We start from the raw sequence: 21,482 nt of genomic DNA, 5'->3' as shown, positions 1-21,482 counted from the left end.
CTGCTTTAAAATAGTGCACTTATTTTCTTTGGTCAAATTTAAGAGTCATATATATAAAATGATATGAAAACAGATCTAATCCTATCTCCTGGCATAACTCTGCCCAAATCGACCAGCCTGAGTAAGATAAGGTAGCATCTCAACAGCTTACTCAGGGCTTAATCACTACCGCAAAGCAGGCACTCTGGATTGATGGAAGAGCTTACTTACCCTATAATGCAGATGAAGAGGATAGACTTGCTCAGAGCCAACACGCACAATCAGTGAACGAATCAGAATTAAAATCCAAACCAACTGGCGAATTTTTTGTTTAATTATAAGGCCAATGGTACTTTGTATTGAATACATGTTCTTAACAGGTTTACATGGATTCTTCTAGGTTTTAAATGATGTTTAGTTTGTTTTCAAAAAGAAGAAGATTTTCTATCTGTCATCATGAGGAACAGGTCAAATGTAACATTATATCAGTATATTTTTTGTGGCTAGGTTTTTATTCACAAGAACATATGTTAAATTCTCCCCCCAAGAGCTGGGTGCCATACAGGGGAGACTGGACAGAATACCTTATAATGCAGCAGCCAAGAATTATTGACCATGTGGGGTGTGCCGTGCACTGAGATAAATTTTTGACGTTCACTATTTCACTTGATCCACACAACCATATTAGGAAGCAGATTCTACTATATACCAATAAAGAAATTTAGGATTAAAGGAGGACATAATGAACATGGTCATATATGTAGAAGTGCCACACTTGTGAAAAGAATCCAAGTGAGGTGACATCGGAGTCTATGATGTTACATACACCTTATTAACACATGAAAGAGACTAACATCATCCATCAAATCGACGTGTATTTATTGCACAAATTTCCCCTAGAACTGGGAGGTTATTATAATACAGGTGTACATTTGAGAAATGTATACAGAACAAGGAACAAGTATGTACATTTTACATATCCCACCATCTAAATAACTTAAGAGAAAGCAGAACAATCTCATAAGACATCCACCAGAAGTAGGCATGGTGTAAAATCTTTTTTTTTAAGTGATCATCCCCAGTGTATGCCAATTGCAACAAAATGAAATCTGTGCTAGTATGTTTATTGCACTTAACATTTTCAAACTCAAAATTAAGACACATTAGTAAAAGCTAAAAATATTTCAAAACAAACCAATTAGTTTATATACAAGGAAAAATTAGTTTTAAATCTATAATGTAAAAGATCCCTTTTTGATTTCCTGTTGCAACATTAACAGGGTTTTTTTATTCCCTGTTGCATCAAACAGGTTTTTAAAATATGTAACACATAACTGTTTGTACCATAAGAAGTTGAAAAAATTATTTTGAACAGGCCAGAACTCTTTTCACATTCATCATAATGATCACACTTTAAAGAAGTAGCAGCTCATTCCTTGGGCTTTGTGTAAGGAAAAACATGACTATGATGAAGGCAGTAGAAATTACAGAGGGTTAGGAATTATAAAACTCAGGAATCCTATAAGGATTAATGATTCTATTAAGAAACTAAGGTTCTTCCTTCTGAGCAAAGCTTAGTTTTAAAAGGAACGGTAGTAGCATGGGCCATCCATTTACTGAAGACTAGATTTCCTAAATGATAGAGATTTCAAACAGGACTGTGAATCATTTGATGATTAATTAAAAAAAGAAAACAAGCAAAATCAGACATTATCTACTTGCTACATACATATCATTTGAACTACAATAAAAAAAAATAATGTACAGTGGCCCCCATATGAATCTGTCTATACTCTGAATCCTGCCAAAGAGACTGACTATAGAATCCCAAACAATAAAAGAGGGAAGAATTTCAGTAATTAATGGAATAAGAAACTCAAGCCAAAGAAAACAGATCTATAAATGCTCCTTGGCAGCAAGTCATCCATGGGAGACTCAGGTATTAACTGGGACCAGGTGACAGGACACAGGGGCAACAATGATTACAGGCACAACAATTTCAGGTTTACACTCCATTAAAATAACCATTTCTTTTCTATTAGAGAGTTCATGAATACATAAAGAACAAAGCAAAATGTGACCCAACACTATAAATTCAAGGCCAAAGACTAAACAAACCACAGAAATCGTCCTTATTTACTGAAAATTCAAACAGCAAGAATGAATGTATTATACAGTAATTATATTGAGTAAGAGAATAGCAAGTAGTTTTTTTAAGCTAATCAATTAATTATGATGAAAATAGTCCATGAAAGCAGAAACCAATTTCACTTTTAGCATTAAAAGTATCTTAAATCAGGTAAGTAAAGAATAAACTATAATGTAGTATTCAAGTAAACTGAGGTAGTAGAGCATAATGAAAACTTTATCTACCCATCTTTATATTTACATTACTTACAAGAGTTTGGTTCCATATTAGCCTTTCTTATAAGCAACACTCTACAATATATACAAAAAATATTAACAACTGAAAAGTGAAAATTCTGAAAACAAATTAGATTTTGGAAGGGAGGGGCTATTAGAGAAAAGAGTAATTTTAAGAATTAATAAGCTCTATTAGTGTAAACTGATTATTATGAAGCAGTGAAACAAACATTCAGTTCCTATGGGTTCAAGAAGGGCTGATATTGAAAGCAAAGGCCTTGGCTACCTGAGCACTTTTAAAGAAAACAGTATTATTTTTCCCAATGCTTTGGTGCAATTTTTAATCCTAATTTTTATTTATTAAATTAGATGCAAAAATGTAAATACTAACATTTATAAGAATTAGCTTATTCTTACAAACAAAACAAATGGTATAAAGTAGTATTTTTATTTGGGGAACCTACATTACTCAGCCTTAAAAAAAGGTTGGCTTTAGTTATGTTTTAGGGTGTGTGAAACAGATAATCACCAGAAAGCAACATTTCAACACTATTTACAACTGATACTAGTTGAAAATATTTTTTTTAAAAAGACATGTTTACCAATCAATCTTGTATTTCTACCTCTGCTTCTTTAAAAAATAGATACATATGTACACTTGGATGGATAACATACACACATTTACACTCATTATTCTGAATTATTATAATTAACAGGCTATTTAAAATAGTTTGAGAAATACTCTAGCTATTTTGAATTGAAAAACAAAAGAATAATCAAGTTTTTATAGGTCTCCATACCTTAGAAATAAGGAATTCAAATTAATTAAATGACTATTTCTGAGTCATTTAATTGTGAGATATCCAATGCTATTTATGGGTGTGGCAACACAGGAGTGATCATATGAAATACCTTGATGATATTCATTTTGTAGAAATTTCTATACTTTGGCTTTTTCAAATGCTTTTTCTAAATATTATTTATGCTGCTTTAGGCTCACTTGGTTAAAAATATACCACCACCCAAAAGTCCAGCCAAAAGGAAAAAGCAATCCAATGATCACACAATATGTACTGCAATGCAGGATACCCAGGCATTTGACTCACTCAGATGGAAGTCTAACAGGGAGAAAAAAAACCATAAATGCATGTTGCATCTGCTTCTTTAGTTTCTATTTAACTTTCTACCAAAGTTAATTTCTAATGACCTTTGTGTTAGAGTAGTATCTGAGCAACATATGGAGAGTGAGTGCTTGCTACAGCAGCCAGAAGAGGAAGATCACTGGATTCAATCCTGAAATAAAGAAAAAAAAAAATTTCAGGTTAGGCATTCTGTACCCAGGACATGTGTCCTACAGGCAGTAAGTGCTACGGGTAAAGTCACACTGTATCTCAGATGTCAAGAACATAGGGCACTCTGGCCAAAAGGAAAAGGATAAGAAGAGAGTCGAAGATAACACAAGCTGGAAATTTTTCAGTAAGTAAAAACCAGAGCCAAAGATTTTTTAAAAAGAAAGTCTCTGAAACCCAACAGCAACAAGATCATGGATGTAGGAAAGCATATCACTAACCTGCTAATGGACCATGTATCAGGGCAAGGGACAGTATGTAAGAAATACAATAAATAATAGAAAAATTGTGTGCACCCATACTGTTTTGGATACAAATGTTTTCTTATTTAAAAAAAAAAAAAAGGTTTTTTTTTTAAATGTTTATTTATTATTGAGAGACAGAGACAGAGCATGAGCATGGGAGGGGTAGAAAGAGGGGGAGACACAGAATCAGAAGCAGGCTCTGGGCTCCGAGCTGTCAGCACAGGGCCCGATGTGGGGCTCGAACCCACAAACCATGAGATCATGACCTGAGCTGAAGTCAGATGCTTAACCGACTGAGTCACCCAGGCACCCCTGGATACAAATGTTTTTATAAAAAGAAGTACTGGGAAGAAGTAATGGATGCTTCTTAAAAATTCATCCTACCACAAATAATTTATAGGGGAAAAAAAGGCCAATAAAGACAGAAAAAGTTATGCAGATTCATTCACAGAGAATAAATCTGAGTAAAATCCTATTACATTTTTTCAGCTAGTAGTTTAACAAAGATGAAAAAATTTGCTAATAGGCAGCAGTAGGAAGAGGTAGCTTCCTGCTGTCTGTGAGAATCTATTCTGATATTTTTTGGATAACCTTTAGTATTACCTATCACAATAACTAACAATATCTATCAAAAATTTAATACACATGTCCTTTAACCAAAAATTCTACTTCTAAGAATTTATCCTACAAACTTCAAAGATTTATATTCATTTCAGCACTAATTTGTAACAGCAAAAAACCTGAAAATGATTTAAATTCTATCAAATAATGAAATGCTATACAACCATTAAAAATAAATTAGTGTGTGCTTGTATGAACATTCAACATCTATTCCAAGGCAAATTGCAGGATGATATGTAGAATACAAACTAATTTATATTTTTTATCCTCTACATTTAAAAATTCTGTAAGAAGAGACAATCCATCAACTATGTGGGTGAGGGTTAGAAGTTGAGGAAAAGACACTGATGAATTAATTTTAATTTTATGTTAAAATGCACTGTAAAATCTGGTTATATGCATAATAAATTAAAAGCTAGTTTAAATTAAAAAAAAAAAAGACATGACACACACAGAATCATCTACGTCCAGTCTAGATGATGAGGATTAACATTAATCAAAGAATTTCATTTGGTTTCTGATGCACAGTTGCTACTTAATGTTGACTTACCCTCCCTTCTAAAAAGCTTAATTTGAAAAATTTCTACCCTGTTTTAATTTATTCAACAGGATTTCGAGAAATAATTGACATTCTCTCTCTCACACACACACACACACACACACACACACACAGTAGCCATAGAACATAGGCAAAGTGACTACAGAATATAAGGAAAAGGGCTATACAATGCCTCCCACCAACTTCCTGTTCCTCCTTCAGTTGGCATTTTAGGAAAGTGTCTTTTCCCCAGGAGTAGCTGCAAAGTAAACAGATATAATATAAAGATAATAGGGAATGAATAGTAAGTAATATGTAGATAATGTTGTACCACCCACAGAATGGTGTTATTTCAATCAGCTCATGTGGATGGCAGGTCATATGCTGGGAATGATGAGTTTTAACACATAAATGAATAAAAATGAATACTTACTTATTTTCACTAAGATGAAAATTCAGATTTTAGTTCATTTTTATCTGACCATATTCTCAACTTACTGTAATAGTACAAGTGGAGGCCAGGGATGTGCTTTTATATGGTACAGAGCAACCCAACTGGTAACTGTTCAGCTTCTAACAGGAAAATAACTTAAAATGAAAAAAGGCAATTCTGAGGAACATTCCTTTTCTAAAGAAAGTGTAATGAGGGGGGCCTGCGTGGCTCAGTCAGTTGAGCCTCCGACTTCAGCTCAGGTCATGATCTCACAGTTCCTGAGTTTGAGCCCCACGTCAGGCTCTGTGCTGACAGCTCAGAGTTGGAAGCATGCTTCAGGTTCTGTGTCTCCCTCTCTCTCTAACCACCCCTACTTGTGCTCTGTCTCTGTCTTTCAAAAATGAATAAACATAAAAAAAAAAAAAATTAAAAAAAAAAAAAGAAAGTGTAACGAGAAAACAAAGCCAGAAAAGAAACCATAAACATACCCTAGAACCACTCCTAGTTCCTTGACATGGACACGCATCTGTCCTTTCAGGTATTCAGACAGCATTTTGCTCTTGAAGTATAACTCCTGTAATCGGTCTTCGAGATGCATTACACACTGCAGTGAAGGTAGAAATTCCAAAGCATCACATTTGTGACAATTCTGTTTAGTTATTTGTATATAAATTAAAATTTTGAGCACATTTTTAAAGCACATAATTTTAGCTAAAGGAGTGTAAATTTTTTTCTTGCTCATATCAAACATTTAGATCCTACAGAGATTTTTTTAAATGTTTATTTATTTATTTTGAGAGAGATAAAGAGAGTGGGAGCAGGGGAGGTTCAGAGAGAGGGAGGGAGAGAGAATCCCAAGCAAGCTCTGCAGTATCAGCGCAGTGCCCAATGTGGGGCTCAATATCATGAATCCATGAGATCATGACCTGAGCCAAAATCAAGAGTCAAATGCTTAACTGACTGAACCATCCAGGAACCCTGTGTTGTTGTTGTTTTTTAATGCAGTAAATTAAACACAATATAAAATTTTCCTTTTTAACCATTTTTAAGTGTACAACTGAGAAGCATTAAGTACATTCAAAAAGATGTGAAACTATCACTACACATTTCCATAGCTTTAAAAAACACTTTTATTCCAAATTTGATAAATATAATACTCATGATACATTTCAAACATATTTACACAGGACAGGGTGCATTCTACTCTGGGGAGTTAAAGAAAAAAGTCTACAACAGCTCACAGAGAATGCTCAGTAGTCCTTACTAGAAAAGAGAGGTTTCTAGACTAGAACATTAAAAACTAAAACACATACACACTCCATTTATCAACTAACTTGCTCAATTAAATACAATAGGTGATTTTTCATGTGAATTAATGCTATACATGTATGAGGACAAAACATGAGTTTCAGGTGTTAAAACACTAAATTCTCAGGATGCCTGGGTGGCTCAGTAGGTTCAGCAACAGATTATCGATTTCAGCTCAGGTCACGATCTCGGTTTGTGAGATCAAGACCTGTGTCCAGCTCTGCCCTGATAGCTCAGAGCCTGCATGGAATATTCTCTCTCTCTCTCTCTCTCTCTCTCTCTCTGCCCCTCCCCTGCTGTGCACCCTCTGGCGTGTGCACGCTCTCTCTCTCAAAATAAATAAATATTTAAAACAAAAACAAACAAAACCCACTAAATTCTTGCAGACCATTCCTTTCCAATGAAAATCAACTATTAAAACTGCTAACAAGTGTGACTGGCTGGCTGGCTCAGTCTGTAGACTGTGTGACTCTTGATCTCAGGATTGTGAGCTTGAGTCTCACACTGGGCATGGAGCTTACTCAAAAAAAAAAAAAAAAAAAAAAACTGCTAATAACAACCCATTTTCTTCTTGGAAAAACAAAACAGAAATTATACATACACACACACACCTATAAGCTTTACATATAATTTACATATATCTGGGAATTTACTATATTAACCATTTTTAAGTATACAATTCTGTGGCATTAAGTACAGTCACAATGTTGTGCAACCATCATCACAATCCATTTCAAGAACTTTTTTTCATTATCCCAAACAGAAACTCTGCACCCATTACATAATAACTCCTCATTCCCTCCTTCCCCCAAGCCCTTGGTAATCTCTATCTACTTTCTATCTCTATGAATTTGCCTATTCTAGATACCTCACTTGGCTAGAATCATATAATATCTGTCCTTTTTGCTAATTCTACATAGCATAATGTGTGCAAGGTTCATCCATGCTGTATCAAAAGGTATTAGAATTACATTCGTTTTTATGACTCAAATATCCCATTCTATGTATTATACCACATTTTGTTTATCCATTCATTTGTTGATGGACATGAGTTATTTCCAACTTTTGGCCATTGGAAATAATGTTGCCATGAACATGACAGTACAATTATTTGAGTCCCTGCTTTCAAATGTTATGAGTATCAACCCAGAAGTAGAATTGCTGAATCATGGGACAATACAACGTTAAACTCTTTAGGGAACTGCCAAAGTGTTTTGCACAGCAGCTGCACCATTTTACACTCCCACCAGCATTGCGCAAGGGTTCCCATTTCTCCACATTTTGGCTAATCCTTGTTATTCTTGTTTTTGATCGGAACCATACTTATGGATGTGAAGGAGTATCTCACTGTGGTTTTGGTTTACATTTTCCTAATGACTAATGATGTTGAAGATCTTTTCATATGCTCAACAACTGTTTGTACATCTTTAGAGAAATGTCTATTTGCCAACTTTCAAATTGAGTTTTTCTTTTTTGTTGTTGAATTGTGGGAGTTCTCTATATATTCTGGACACCAATCTCTTGGAAGATACATGACTTACAAATATTTTCCCCTACCCTGCACATTGTCCTTTCAATTGTTGATAATGTCCTTTGATGTACAAAAATTTGAATTTGCTGAAGTCCCATGTATCTACTTTTTATTTTTCTTGCCTGTGCTTCTAAAATTTTTTTTAATGTCCATTTATTTTTGAGAGTGAGATAGAGAGAGAGAGAGAGAGAAAGGCAAGCAGGGGAAGGGCAGAGAGAGAGGGAGACACAGAATCCAAAGCAGACTCCAGGCTCTGAGTTGTCAGCACAGAGCCTGGACATGGGGCTCGAACTCACAAGCTGTGAAATCATGACCTGCCCCAAGTCGAACACTTAACCAACTGAGCCACCTAGGCATCTCTGTGCTTTTGGTTTTAAATCCAAGTAATCAGTGCCAAATCAAATGTCATAAAGATTATCCCCCAAGGTTTTCTTCAAACAGTTTTATACACAGTTTAAGCACTTAAGTTTAGGTTTAAGTTTAGGTTTAAGTCACATTCAAGTTTGAGTTCATTTTTGTACATGGCATAAAGGGCGCAATTTCATGCTTTTGCCATGTGGATATCCAGTTTTCTCAACACGATTTATTGCAAAAGCTCTTGTCCTCTTTGAATGGTTGTGACTCCTTTGTCCAAAACCAACTGACCATGTAAGTAAATTTGGGGGCTATCATATTCTACTGCTTTATGTGTCTGTCCCAAAGCCATATCAAACTGTTTTGAAGATTGTCACTTTGGGGGCGCCTGGGTGGCACAGTCGGTTGGGCGTCCGACTTCAGCCAGGTCACGATCTCGCAGTCCGTGAGTTCGAGCCCCGCGTCAGGCTCTGGGCTGATGGCTCAGAGCCTGGAGCCTGTTTTGGATTCTGTGTCTCCCTCTCTCTCTGCCCCTCCCCCGTTCATGCTCTGTCTCTCTCTGTCCCAAAAATAAATAAATGTTGAAAAAAAAATTTTTTTTAAATAAAAAAATAAAAAGATTGTCACTTTGTACTAAGTTTTTAAATCAGGAGGTGTGAGTCCTCCATCTTTTTCTTTTTTTAGGATTATTTTGGCTCTTTAAGTCCTTTGAGAGACCATACAAATTTTAGGATACTTGATCTATTTCCTCAAAAAAAAAGGAAGTCATTGGGATTTTTTCTAAGGATTGTACTGAGTAAGTAGATTACTTTGGGTAGTACAGTCATCTTAATAATACTAAGACTTCCAATTTATGAACACTAGATGTCTTTCTCTTTATGTATGTCTTTTATTTCTTTCAGCAATGTTTTCTAGTTTTCAGTATACAAGCCATTTGGGTCTGGTCAAATTTATTACTAAGTAATTTATTCTTTTGATGCTATTTTAAGTGCTTTCTTAACTTCCATTTTAGACTGTTCATTGCTAGTATATGGAAGTACAACTATCTTTGCTGATTTTGTACCTTGCAGATTTGCTGGATTCATTTATTAGCTCTATCTGTTCTTTTGTGGAATCTTTAAGTTTTCTACATTTAAGATTATGTCATCTGCAGAGATAATTTCACCTTTTCCTTTCCAATTAGGATACTTTTTGTTTCTTCTTCTTGCTTAACTGCTCTGCCTAGCAATTTCCAGTACTATGTACAATAGAAGTGGTGAAAGTGGGCATCCATGCCTTGTCCTTGATCTAAGGGGTAAAACTTTCAGTCTTTCACCACTGAGAATAATGTTAGCTGTAGATTTGTTATATGTGGCCTTTATAATGTTGATTTATGGAGGTTTTTAACTAAGCTGTATTAGATTTCTCCTAAAAAGAAAAAAAAAAAGAACTTTGGAAATTGGAAATGGTGCCCTCAGTAAGAGGTTATTCAGTATTAGAAGAGGGGTCATTCAAAGTCCTGACACAACAATGAGGCTCTAGAATGCAATGGCATTCTGCACAAAGATGGGGCAGGGGTGCAGGCATTGCATATCCATACCTTACATGACACAAGTCAGGCACTAAATTCTGGCTACTGCAACCATACAATATACAGAAATGTTCACATCTCTTTCTGAGTTTGGGCTGCCATTACAAAATAGCACAGATTCAATGATTTAAACAACATTTCTGGATGCTGGAAGTCCAAAGATCAGGGTGCCAGCAGGGTCCAGTTCTGATGAGAACTCTCTTCCAGGCAGACAGAGCACTGCCTGTAGCTGCATCCTCACAATCTCTTTTGCTTTTCTTAGAAAGCCACTAATGCCATCATGAGGTCCCCACCCTCATCACCTAATCTAACCCTAATTACCTCCCAAAGGCCCATCTCCGAATAGAATCCTATCAGGTGTTTGGGCTTCAACACATGGATTTTAGGGAAATACAAACATTCACACCATAACATCTTTCTTCCAGGCAACAGTGATGAAGCTAACAACAGTATTCAATGTAGGCACATACTAAAGTTTAGTCACCTATCAGAGTGCTAAATAATTCAAGCCTTACATACTTACAAAATTTGGAGACAAGTTATGCTTATAAAGCTGAAGAGTGGAATGAAGCAGGTTGGAAACAAGACTGGAAACCAATACTTCCTTTCCCAATTTATTATCTGTCATTCGTCTCTGGCTACTGGCCACTTGAACAGTCCATTTATCCATATCTGCTATAATACAGACAGCTTCTGCTATTGGTTCATCCAACACTGGATGCTGAAAAGAAGAATTCATCTTAAGATAAGCAAATGAAGTTTTCAAATAAATGTTAATGAAAATAAGGCAAGGAAGAGATACTAAACAAAAACAGAATGAAAGAATATTAAATTCTGACACCTACTGCCAAAGAATCCTTGACCATGGTAAATGGAATATTTAATTAACTCAGTAACAAATACCCTGAGATATCTTACAGAAATCATTATTGGAAAAAAATTTTTTTCTTCAAATCATCATTGGTAGAAATTCATTATCAGAAATCTATTTTTTTTTTAATTTTCATTTGAATTCTAGTTAAGATACAGTATAATATTAGCTTCAGGTGTAAAATACAGTGAGTGAGTCAACACTTCATTAACATCACCTGGTGCTCATCACCAGTGCCCTCCTTAATTCCCATCATCTGTTTCATCCATCTCTCCACCTACCTCCATTCTGGTAAGCATCAGTTGGTTGAACTTTGTATTCTTTAAATTTTTAAAAAAAGATTTATTCATTTTTGAGAGAGAAAGAGAGAGAGAGAGAGAGAGAGAGAGAGAGAGAGAGAGAATGCACATGCACATGAGTGGGAAAGGGGCAGAAAGAGAGGGGAACACAGAACCTGAAGCAGGTTACAGGCTCCACGCTGTCAGGACAGAGCCCAACATGGGGCTCGAACTCACAAACAGCGAGATCATAACCTGAGCTGAAGTTGGACACTTAACCACTGAGCCAACCACTAAGCAACCAAGTCGCCCCCTGAACTTTGTATTCTTTAATCCAGAAGTTAACTGTCACCAGTCTTTTGATCATTCAGTAATTTTACTGAGTGCTACTGTCAGGCAATTGAAAGAAAATATTTTTTACCTTGAAAGAGCTAAACATTTACAAAGTATGTCCAAAAGGAATTCTAATGAACAAGTTAATGGTAAGGTTCTGTGCTAACTATCCCACCTTGTCAGACATTGATTTACTTGAGCACCTCAGGGGCTATCACTTGATTACATGAAATACCTTGCTGCCTATGTTCCCTGGTTTTTCTATTTTACTACAATATACATCCACATTATGAATATAGCAAATTAAAAAGGAAACAAATCACCAAGCACTAACATGGTTCTCCAAGACACATGGTGAAGTAGGAAAAAAAAGTCAATAAACACCCCGACACATGCACGCACATACACCCCATATACATATTATATCCCAGTTGTTTTTTAAAAATTCGTATCTATATCTAAATGAAAATGTGTAAAGAAAAGAATGAAAATACTCAAATCAAACTCTATTATGAAGATCTTTGTGAAGAAGTGTGGATGGAATATTAAGAGTATGAAGAAGGATTTCTTTTTGATTTTGTGTATCTTCATATTGTTTGAATTTCTATCAGAAGCATTTACCTAAGTGACACTTTTATAATTAGAAAGTTTAAGGCAAAATGAAAAATATTTTTAACTAACATATACTATTAAAAGGACGAAAGGCACATGGCTATGCCCTTGGCTTCTCATGGTTTATACACAAAGACCAAAAATGACAATCAAGTACATAGCACCACTATTAAAAAGAAATAATGGTCCTAAAGGAAAACAGAAAGAAAAAAGAAATGATGCTCCTACAAGTGCTCAATATTTCAACATCTTTCTACATTTGAAAAGCTAAGGATTTATTTACTGCTGGCCATATGGAATAGCAGGAATAAAACTGAGATTAAAAATTGTCATTTGAAATACTTTAACCCAATGGCTTTTTTCCTTTCAAACTTGTACTGTTACCACATTTTATAGCAAAGAATGTAGGTTTGCTCCTTAGTAAACCCAGGTTTGGCACACGGAAAGGATATCCCTTTGCCTCTGTTAAAGAACAACCACTCTGAATAAAGCCTTTGGCTTGACACTAAGTAAAAAAAGACAATGGAGCTCACAGTCCTGTGTGAGAGATAAAAATAAATACAACTGGCTGTAAAAAGACCTACGTGTAACAGACAAAACAGGCATCAAGTTGGGGGTAGCAGGAGGGCAATAATGGGTTCTGTGTGATTAGGAGTTTTACAATAGAAGGAACATAACTTTTAAGTATGGATTGGACTGCTGGTAAACAATCAGAGGGGAATATGGATAATTCTGTAAAAGACAATATCATGAGAAGATTCAAAAGAAAGAAGTAGATACATGTGACTAAATTAGTGAAAAATGATACTGAGAAGTGGGGAAGAAGAATATAGCAAAGAAAAAGCCTGGAAAGTTACACTGTGCAAACTTTCCATGAAGCTCTTAAGTTTGTATTTGTTTTTATGAAATAATACTCAAATATTTCTTATTCAACTTTTACCAAGAATATAACATTTTTCAATTAACCAACTTAATTACTGAAATAAAATTCTGGAAATGGTACATACATCTAAAGATGTAAGCTATACCATACATTTTTAAGAAACAAGATAACGGAGGCGCCTGGGTGGCTCAGTTGGTTAAGTGTCCAACTCTTGATTTTGGCTCAGGTTGTGATCTCATGGTTTCTGAGATCCAGCCCTGCATCAGGCTTTGCACTGACAACAGGGAGCCTACTTGGGATTCTCTCTTTCTCTTTCTGCCCCTTTCCACTCACTCTCTCTCTCAAAATAAACTTAAAAAAAAGATATAAATGTATATTTTAATGTAAGTATCTCTATGGTTATAAAAGAAAAATAAGGCAGGAGGTATGATCAAAAAACCAATGTGGAGGGGCGCCTGGGTGGCTCAGTCGGTTAAGCGTCTGACTTTGGCTCAGGTCATGATCTCATGGTCTGTGAGTTCGAGCCCTGCGTCGGGCTCTGTGCTGATAGCTCAGAGCCTGGAGCCTGTTTCAGATTCTGTCTCCCTCTCTCTGCCCCTCCCCCACTCTCACTCTGTCTCTGTCTCAAAAATAAATAAACATTAAAAAAATTAAAAAAAAAAAAACAACTGAAATAACAAACTGTTAAAGGCAGATACTACTTTCAAGAGCAGTGGGCATCTTTAGGAGATTAAAATTATGAAGGGGATACATCCATTATTGTCACAAGGAAATGCCTAAACAGATAATGGGGAAACTAATATAAAACATACCTTGTTTAAAAGGTTATAAACCTTAGAAATTAACCTTACCGCTCTTCAATCAAAAGGCATGTGGCTAAGATTTTTCATTTTTGTTTTTCCCTCAAATTTTTATTCAAATTCCAGTTAGTTAACATACAGTGTAATATTAGTTTCAGGTATAAAATTTAATGACTCATCATTTCCATGCAACACCCAGTGCTCATCACAACAAGTGCCCTCTTTTTTTTTTTATTTTTATTTTTTAACATTTATTTATTTTTGAGACAGAGAGAGACAGAGCATGAGTGGGGGAGGGTAAGAGAGAGGGAGACACAGAATCTGAAACAGGCTCCAGGCTCTGAGCTTTCAGCACAGAGCCTGACGCGGGGCTCGAACCCACAGACCGTGAGATCATGACCTGAGCCGAAGTCGGCCGCTTAACCGACTGAGCCACCCAGGCGCCCCAACAAGTGCCCTCCTTAATCCCCATCACCTATTTCATCCATCCTCCCCTCCCACCTCCACTCTAGTTTGCTCTCCATAGTTAAGAGTCTGTTTCTTGGTTTGCCTCTCCATATATTTGTTGTTTTTAAATGTATCTAACCCTAATCTATAAAAGCTATTTTTTTGGTAACGAAAAGGAAAATGGTCCCAGGTTGGTAGTCTCCCAAGTGAGAAGGGTCTAAATTCCAAGCTTATGATCAGAAATAATTCAAATCATGGGGCGCCTGGGTGGCGCAGTCGGTTAAGCGTCCGACTTCAGCCAGGTCACGATCTCGCGGTCCGTGAGTTCGAGCCCCGCGTCAGGCTCTGGGCTGACGGCTCGGAGCCTGGAGCCTGTTTCCGATTCTGTGTCTCCCTCTCTCTCTGCCCCTCCCCCGTTCATGCTCTGTCTCTCTCTGTCCCAAAAATAAATTTAAAAAAGTTGAAAAAAAAAATTTAAAAAAAAAAAAAAAAAAAGAAATAATTCAAATCAAACTTGCTTTAGAAGTTGTTAAAAAAAACACAAAGTTGGAGGCAGTGACAGTCATTCATTTTGACTGCTTGTTTTCATTTAATGCACTGTCTTATGCAATGTTCTAATCTGATAAAACTTCAATTTAAACAATCCTAGTCTTTCTCTTCATCATCAACTTCTAGAAAAGAGAGACTATATAGCAAATGGGAGAATATTCTCAGGGCAGACCTTGTAGTGGTCTCTTTCACAACCTTAATTAAGCTTGTATCCTGCTTCAGATACTTCCTAGTCATAAAATGGAAAGTAAGTTATGTGAGAAACAGTAAATATAAAGACTTCTTTTTCTTTAATTTGTTTTTGAGAGAGAGAGAAAGCATAAGTGGAGGAGGGGCAGAGAGAAAGGGAGAATCCCAAACAGGCTCCGCGCTGTCAGCACAGAATCCAACACGGGGCTTAAACCCACAAACCATGAGACCATGATCTGAGTCAAAGTTGGATGCTTAACCAACTGAGCCACCCAGGTGCTCCATGAAGTCTTATTTTTCTTAAACCTTCTTTTCTGAGTTTCGTGACTTCTACAGCACACATTCATCCTCAATCTTACCAGCCTTTTTTTCTCTCCCAGGCATTTCCAGAATGTCAATACATAAACCCCCAAATCTCTTCTCTAGCAGATACTCCTACATCTCCACCCCTTTACAAAACCTCATTATTCAGTCGCCTACTAGCTATTCAAACATGGCCTTGTAAATTGCACTTTTAAACTAAAAATGTACCAACTCAACTTCAGTGTACTGTCCTCAAAACTAGCCAGTTTCTTCAATTACTTTTCAAAATAAAAATGAGACCCACAATGCTGCGGAGCAAACAGGTCTTAGAGACACTGCAAATTGCTGTTTAAACTGGCATTGCCTTTTGGGGCGCCTGGGTGGCTCAGTTGGTTAAGCATCGACTTCGGCTCAGGTCATGATCTCGCGGTCTGTGAGTTCGAGCCCCGTGTCAGGCTCTGTGCTGACAGCTCAGAGCCAGGAGCTTGCTTCGGATTCTGTGTCTCCCTCTCTCTCTGCCCCTCCCATGCTCATGATCTGTCTCTCTCTGTCTCTCAATAATAAATAGATGTTAAAAAAATAAATAAACAAACAAACAAACTAGCATTGCCTTTTGGAGAAGAAACTAACCAACATACATCAAGAACACGAAAATAATCCTAATCTTAAAAGCTGGCCAATAACCCCATTTCTGAGAATCTAGCCTAAAAGAAATAATCCTAAAGTCTTTTAAAACACAGAGACAGTATTAATGTTATTTATAACAGTAAAAGGAATAAAACCTTTTAAAAGTTGAGCAATAGAGAATAGAGAACCCAGAAATAAACTCATGCATAATGTTCAATTAATTTATGATAAAGAAGACAAGACTACACAATGCAGACAGGATACTCTTCAAGAAATGGTGCTGAGGAAACTAGACAGCCACATGCAAAGGAATGAAACCAGATCCCTATCATACACCATACACAAGATTCAAACCAGATTATAGCCTTGAACAAAGAACCCAAAAGCATAAAAATCCTAGAAGAACATGAGGAGTAAGCTCTTTGACACTGGTCTTGGCAATGATTTTTTGAACTTGACACCAAAAAGCCAAGGCAATAAAAGCAAACTAAACTAAAAGGTTGCTGCACAGCAAACGAAACCAGACGCAAAATGAAAAAGCAGCCTATGTATGGAATGGGAGAAAATATCTGCAAACTATGTTATCAGATAAGAAGTTAAAATCTAAAATATATAAAGAATCATATAACTCAATAGCAAAGGAAAAAAAAAAACCCTAACAATCTCATTAAAACATGGGCAGAGAAACTGAAATGACATTTTTCCAAAGAAGACATACAAATGACCAACAGATACATAAGAAGGTGCTCAACATCTCTAATTGTTAAGGAAACACAAATCTAAACCACAATGAGATATCACCTCAAACCTGTCAAACAAGTGTTGGCAAGGGTGTGAAGAAAAGAGAACACTTGTGCATTGTTGGCAGGAATGTATATTGGTACAGTCACTATGGCAAACAGCATGGAGGCTCCTCAAAAAGTCAAAAACAGGACTACCATATCATCCAGCAATACCACTTCTGGGTATGCATATATTCAAAAGACATAAGCAGGCTATCAAAGAAATATCTGCACTTCCATGTTCACTGCACCATTATTCACAATACCCAAGACAGGGAAACAACCTAGTTTCCACCAACAGATGAATGGATAAAGAAGATGTGGGGGGCACCTGGGTGGCTCAATTGGCTTAGCGTACATCTTTTGATTTTGGCTCACGGTTTTGTGGATTCAAGTCCCATGTTAGCCTCCACGCTGACAGCAGAGAGCCTACTTGGGATTCTCCCTCTCCCTCTCACTCTGCCCCTCCTGCTTGGGATTTTCCTTTTCTCTCTGCCCCTCCTCTGCTCATGCTCTCTCTCAAAATAAATAAACTTTAAAAAAAATTTTTTTTAGGGGCACCTGGGTGGCTCAGTCGGTTAAGCGTCCGACTTCGGCTCAGGTCACGATCTTGCGGTCTGCGAGTTCGAGCCCCGCGTCGGGCTCTGGGCTGATGGCTCAGAGCCTGGAGCCTGCTTCCGATTCTGTGTCTCCCTCTCTCTCTGCCCCTCCCCCGTTCATGCTGTGTGTCTCTCTCTATCTCAAAAATAAATAAACGTTAAAAAAAAATTTTTTTTTGAAATATGTGATACACACACACACACACATACATACACAGAGAGAGAGAGAGAGAATACTATTCAGCCATTTGCAACAATATGAATGGACCTTGAGGGCATTATGCTAAGTGAACTAAGTCAGTTGGATGTTAACTAAACATATTATTGCGGTAGTCATTTTGCAATATATACATATATCCAATCATTATGTTGTACCCCTTAAATTAATACGTTGTGAATCATATTTTGAAATAAAACTGGGGAAAAAAAGTTGAGCAATAGGAGAATGGTTAGAAAAACTAACCATATAGCAAAACAATGGAATAACCAACAAACATTAAAAACAGTATTTACAAAGTATGTTAATAATATGGGGAAATTCTCTTATATCAACTGTTAACTAACAAAACAGAATTCAAAACATTAAATACAGGGGCGCCTGGGTGGCTCAGTCAGTTAAGTGTCCAACTTCAGATCAGGTCATGATCTGACGGTTCGTGAGTCCTAGCCCCACGTCAGGATCTGTGCTCACAGTCTCAGAGCGTGAAGTCTATTCAGATTCTGGATTCTGTATTTCCCTCTCTCTCTGCCCCTCCCCCACTTGCACTCTGTCTACATCTTTCTCAAAAATAAACAAACATTAAAAAGAAATTGAATATAATACCATATATATACATACTGTATATATATATACACAAGGTACATATGCATTTTATATACATGTATAATATATATAAATATGTATTTATACATAAAAATGTAAATTTTAGTGATTTACTATATTGCAGAAAAATTATGGCAAATCTAGATAAAAAATAAAGTTTGTGGGGGGGAATGATCAAAACCATATATACATATATATACTATATATAAAAAATATGTATATGTATATATAAAAGTCCCCAATTAGGTACATATATAAAATGTATATATACACACACACATACATACACACACATAGAATAACAACAATGACAAGAAGCTGTAAGACACAAAGAACCTAATATATACAACATACCACACAGTATAACTCTGGTATATAAACATTAGTATTGCTTTCATTATAGCCAAGGAAATCTAGGTTCTATAAGATTAAATATCTTGTCTTAGGATTCACAGATAGGAAGTGGCAAAGTTTGGGTTTTATCAGATGCCACATACTACATAATGACTGGAAGAGGTTTTTATATTAAGAATGTCTGCCACTGCATGGTAGAGCTGGGAAAACTTGTTTTCAGCTGCCTACATATTTCAGTATTTTATATATAGTAAATATACATTGATTTGGTAATGAGAAAAATGCCTCTTTCTTAGAAAGTGAGGAGAAAAAGAAAAGACACTCCACGATATAGTTCAGAAGAATAAGACTGTATTGTTTTTTAAGTACTATCCTCATGATTTATGTATTAAAAACTCTTACATGGTTTTCCATATAGGTGCATGAGAAATCATTCTCATGTTAAATGTAATGTTGACAAATTATAAGCACACAGTAATTAAAACCATCAAATATAAACCTTAAACATGAATACAGAAAAATGAATGACAGAAGATTCAATCTCTTAATTCTGAGATTAAGTTTAGTATTTTAGTTTTCACTTCCTCATTAAATTTTCTGTAATCTGGGGCACCTGGATGGCTCAGTTCGTTAAGCATCGAACTCTTGATTTCAGCTTTCAGGTCATAGTCTCTGGGTTTGTGGGAATGAGCCCCATGTCAGGCTCTGCAATGACAGCTCAGGGACTCTCTCTCTCTGCCCCTCCCCCTCTTGCACATGCTCTCTCTCTCTCTCTCAAAATAAATAAACTTAAAAAACTTTTACTGTAATCTGCTTTGATAATAAAATATCTTCTATAACTAAATGAAAATATAAGAAGAAAAGACTATAAACTATAACTAAATGAAAATATAAGGAGAGGGCAGAAGACAGAAAGCTTACTTTTTACACCACAGTGGAATGACTCCAAGAGCAACAGAAGTACGACCGCTAATAATAAAAGTCTTGCAAGCTTTGTTTTTGTAATGCCAATTTGCTGTTTTATTTGCATTAACTTCGTACATTTGTTTTAGAGATGGTATGTTTCAGGGATGGTGTTTTGTCTGTGTGTGTGTGTGTTCTTTTTTAAAGTTTATTCATTTTCAGAAAGAGAGAGAGCACACATGTGCAGAGTGAAGGGCACAGAGAGAGACAGGGAGAGAGAGAATCCTAAACAGGCTCTGCACTGTCAGCACAGAACCTGACACAGGGCTTGAATTCATAAACCATGAGACCATGACCTGAACAGAAATCAAGAGTTGGAGGCTTAACTAACTGAGCCACCCAGGTGACCCAGTGTTTTGTATATATTAAGCACAGAAGCTTAAAAGCATTACTAAAGGCAGATCAGGACTGACTTCTAGCTCTGCCATTCCCTATCTAATGTAACTCTCTGTGCTATGTCTGAAATATACGAATGATAAAAATAAGTATCATAAAATTATTACCATAAAATTAGGTGAGGTATTACATTTAAGTCCCTTGCACATATTAAGGCTACAATAAAAACTGCTTATTACTATTAATATTCCTTCTCTTCCTAAGGTAAAACCCTTAAAACGGAAATATTTTGTTTTCAATAGGAGACAGTCACCCCTTCCAAAGTGAGGCTTCCAGAGACAGTATCAAAGTACATAGTGTGTGCTAATGGGTACAGATGAAGGGAAAAAAGAGACTGAATAACTAAGATAAGACATAAAGACAAGAGGACACAGTGCATTAGAAGGATCCACATTGGATTTCCTAACCAAGTATTTCAACAAATGTTTACTACATACTACATCAGCAGCAGGAGGACAGAAGTAAAACAAAAAAACCCAAAACCAGAAATGGAGGCTGTACTCTGAAGGACAAACACCACTAACTGATATAAATTGTTTCCTGTAAAGCATTAAATTACTTTTTATTATCTTTCTCAGGCATGTATTTTTTTATGTATTATACTACACTTATTCATATACTTCCCTAACTTGAGAGTGAGTAAATAACTTGAGATCAGAAGCTATTTCTTTTTCATCTATATATCCCATGGACTATTCGCACCATGTTCAGAACATAGTATGTCAATAAACATTTATCTGATTGGTGTTAAAGGTTTGAGCAAGATGGCTTTTAAATATAAAGAACATGAGTTTTGGGGTGCCTGGGTGGCTCAGTTCGTTGGGTGTCTGACTCTTGATTTCAGCTCAGGTCATGATCTCACAATTTGTGGGAGCAAGCCCCATGTTGGGCTCTGAGCTAACAGTGCAGAGCCTGCTTGGGATTCTCTCTCTCCTCTGTCCCTCCCTCGCTTACACACACACACACACACACACACTCTCTCTCTCTCTCTCTCTCTCTCTCTCTCTCTCTCTCTCTCTCTCTCTCTCAAAATAAATAAATTAATTTTAAAAAGTCTTGATAAGTTTTCTTTCAAACTTTGTTTTTATCTAGATTTTTCATAATTTCCCTACTATATAATAAAACACCAAAGTTTACAACTTTAGATAATTTACTACCAACACAACAGGTTTAAACCTTTCTGGCTAATAATTAAAGGACTGCTTGCTCACTGAGCCATATTTTCTCACTCATGATTTCCCCGTTGACTTTCTCTATTCCTTGTTGCTGTTGTTCTCACAGGGGAAAGGGGGAAGGTTTTGTTAAAAAAATTATTAGAGTGATACATGGGATTAAAGAAAGAGAAAATTCAACAAAGGTGGAGACTTCAATACTCCATGCT

The 21,482-nt window shown here is 36.2% G+C and overlaps 1 protein-coding gene across 4 annotated transcripts in view; it reads right to left on the bottom strand.

Annotated features, from left to right (window-relative positions):
• Window positions 1-837: 837 nt before the first annotated feature.
• Window positions 838-21,482, bottom strand: part of FNIP1 (folliculin interacting protein 1) — a 155,238-nt gene continuing 134,593 nt past the window's right edge. For all 4 annotated transcript variants that reach the window (XM_058717084.1, XM_058716846.1, XM_058716925.1 and 1 more), the window contains 3 exons: window positions 10,816-11,013; window positions 6,018-6,133; window positions 838-3,636 (listed from right to left, as the gene is read on the bottom strand). In XM_058717084.1, the coding sequence (XP_058573067.1) occupies window positions 3,558-3,636; window positions 6,018-6,133; window positions 10,816-11,013 (393 nt within the window). In that variant the 3' untranslated portion in view covers window positions 838-3,557. The remainder of the gene's footprint in view (window positions 3,637-6,017; window positions 6,134-10,815; window positions 11,014-21,482) is intronic.

Source organism: Neofelis nebulosa, chromosome 1, assembly GCF_028018385.1.
Source record: "Neofelis nebulosa isolate mNeoNeb1 chromosome 1, mNeoNeb1.pri, whole genome shotgun sequence".
Classification (NCBI taxonomy): domain Eukaryota; kingdom Metazoa; phylum Chordata; class Mammalia; order Carnivora; family Felidae; genus Neofelis; species Neofelis nebulosa.
Note: the sequence above shows the minus strand (reverse complement) of the source record. Positions and strands in the feature narration are given on the sequence as shown.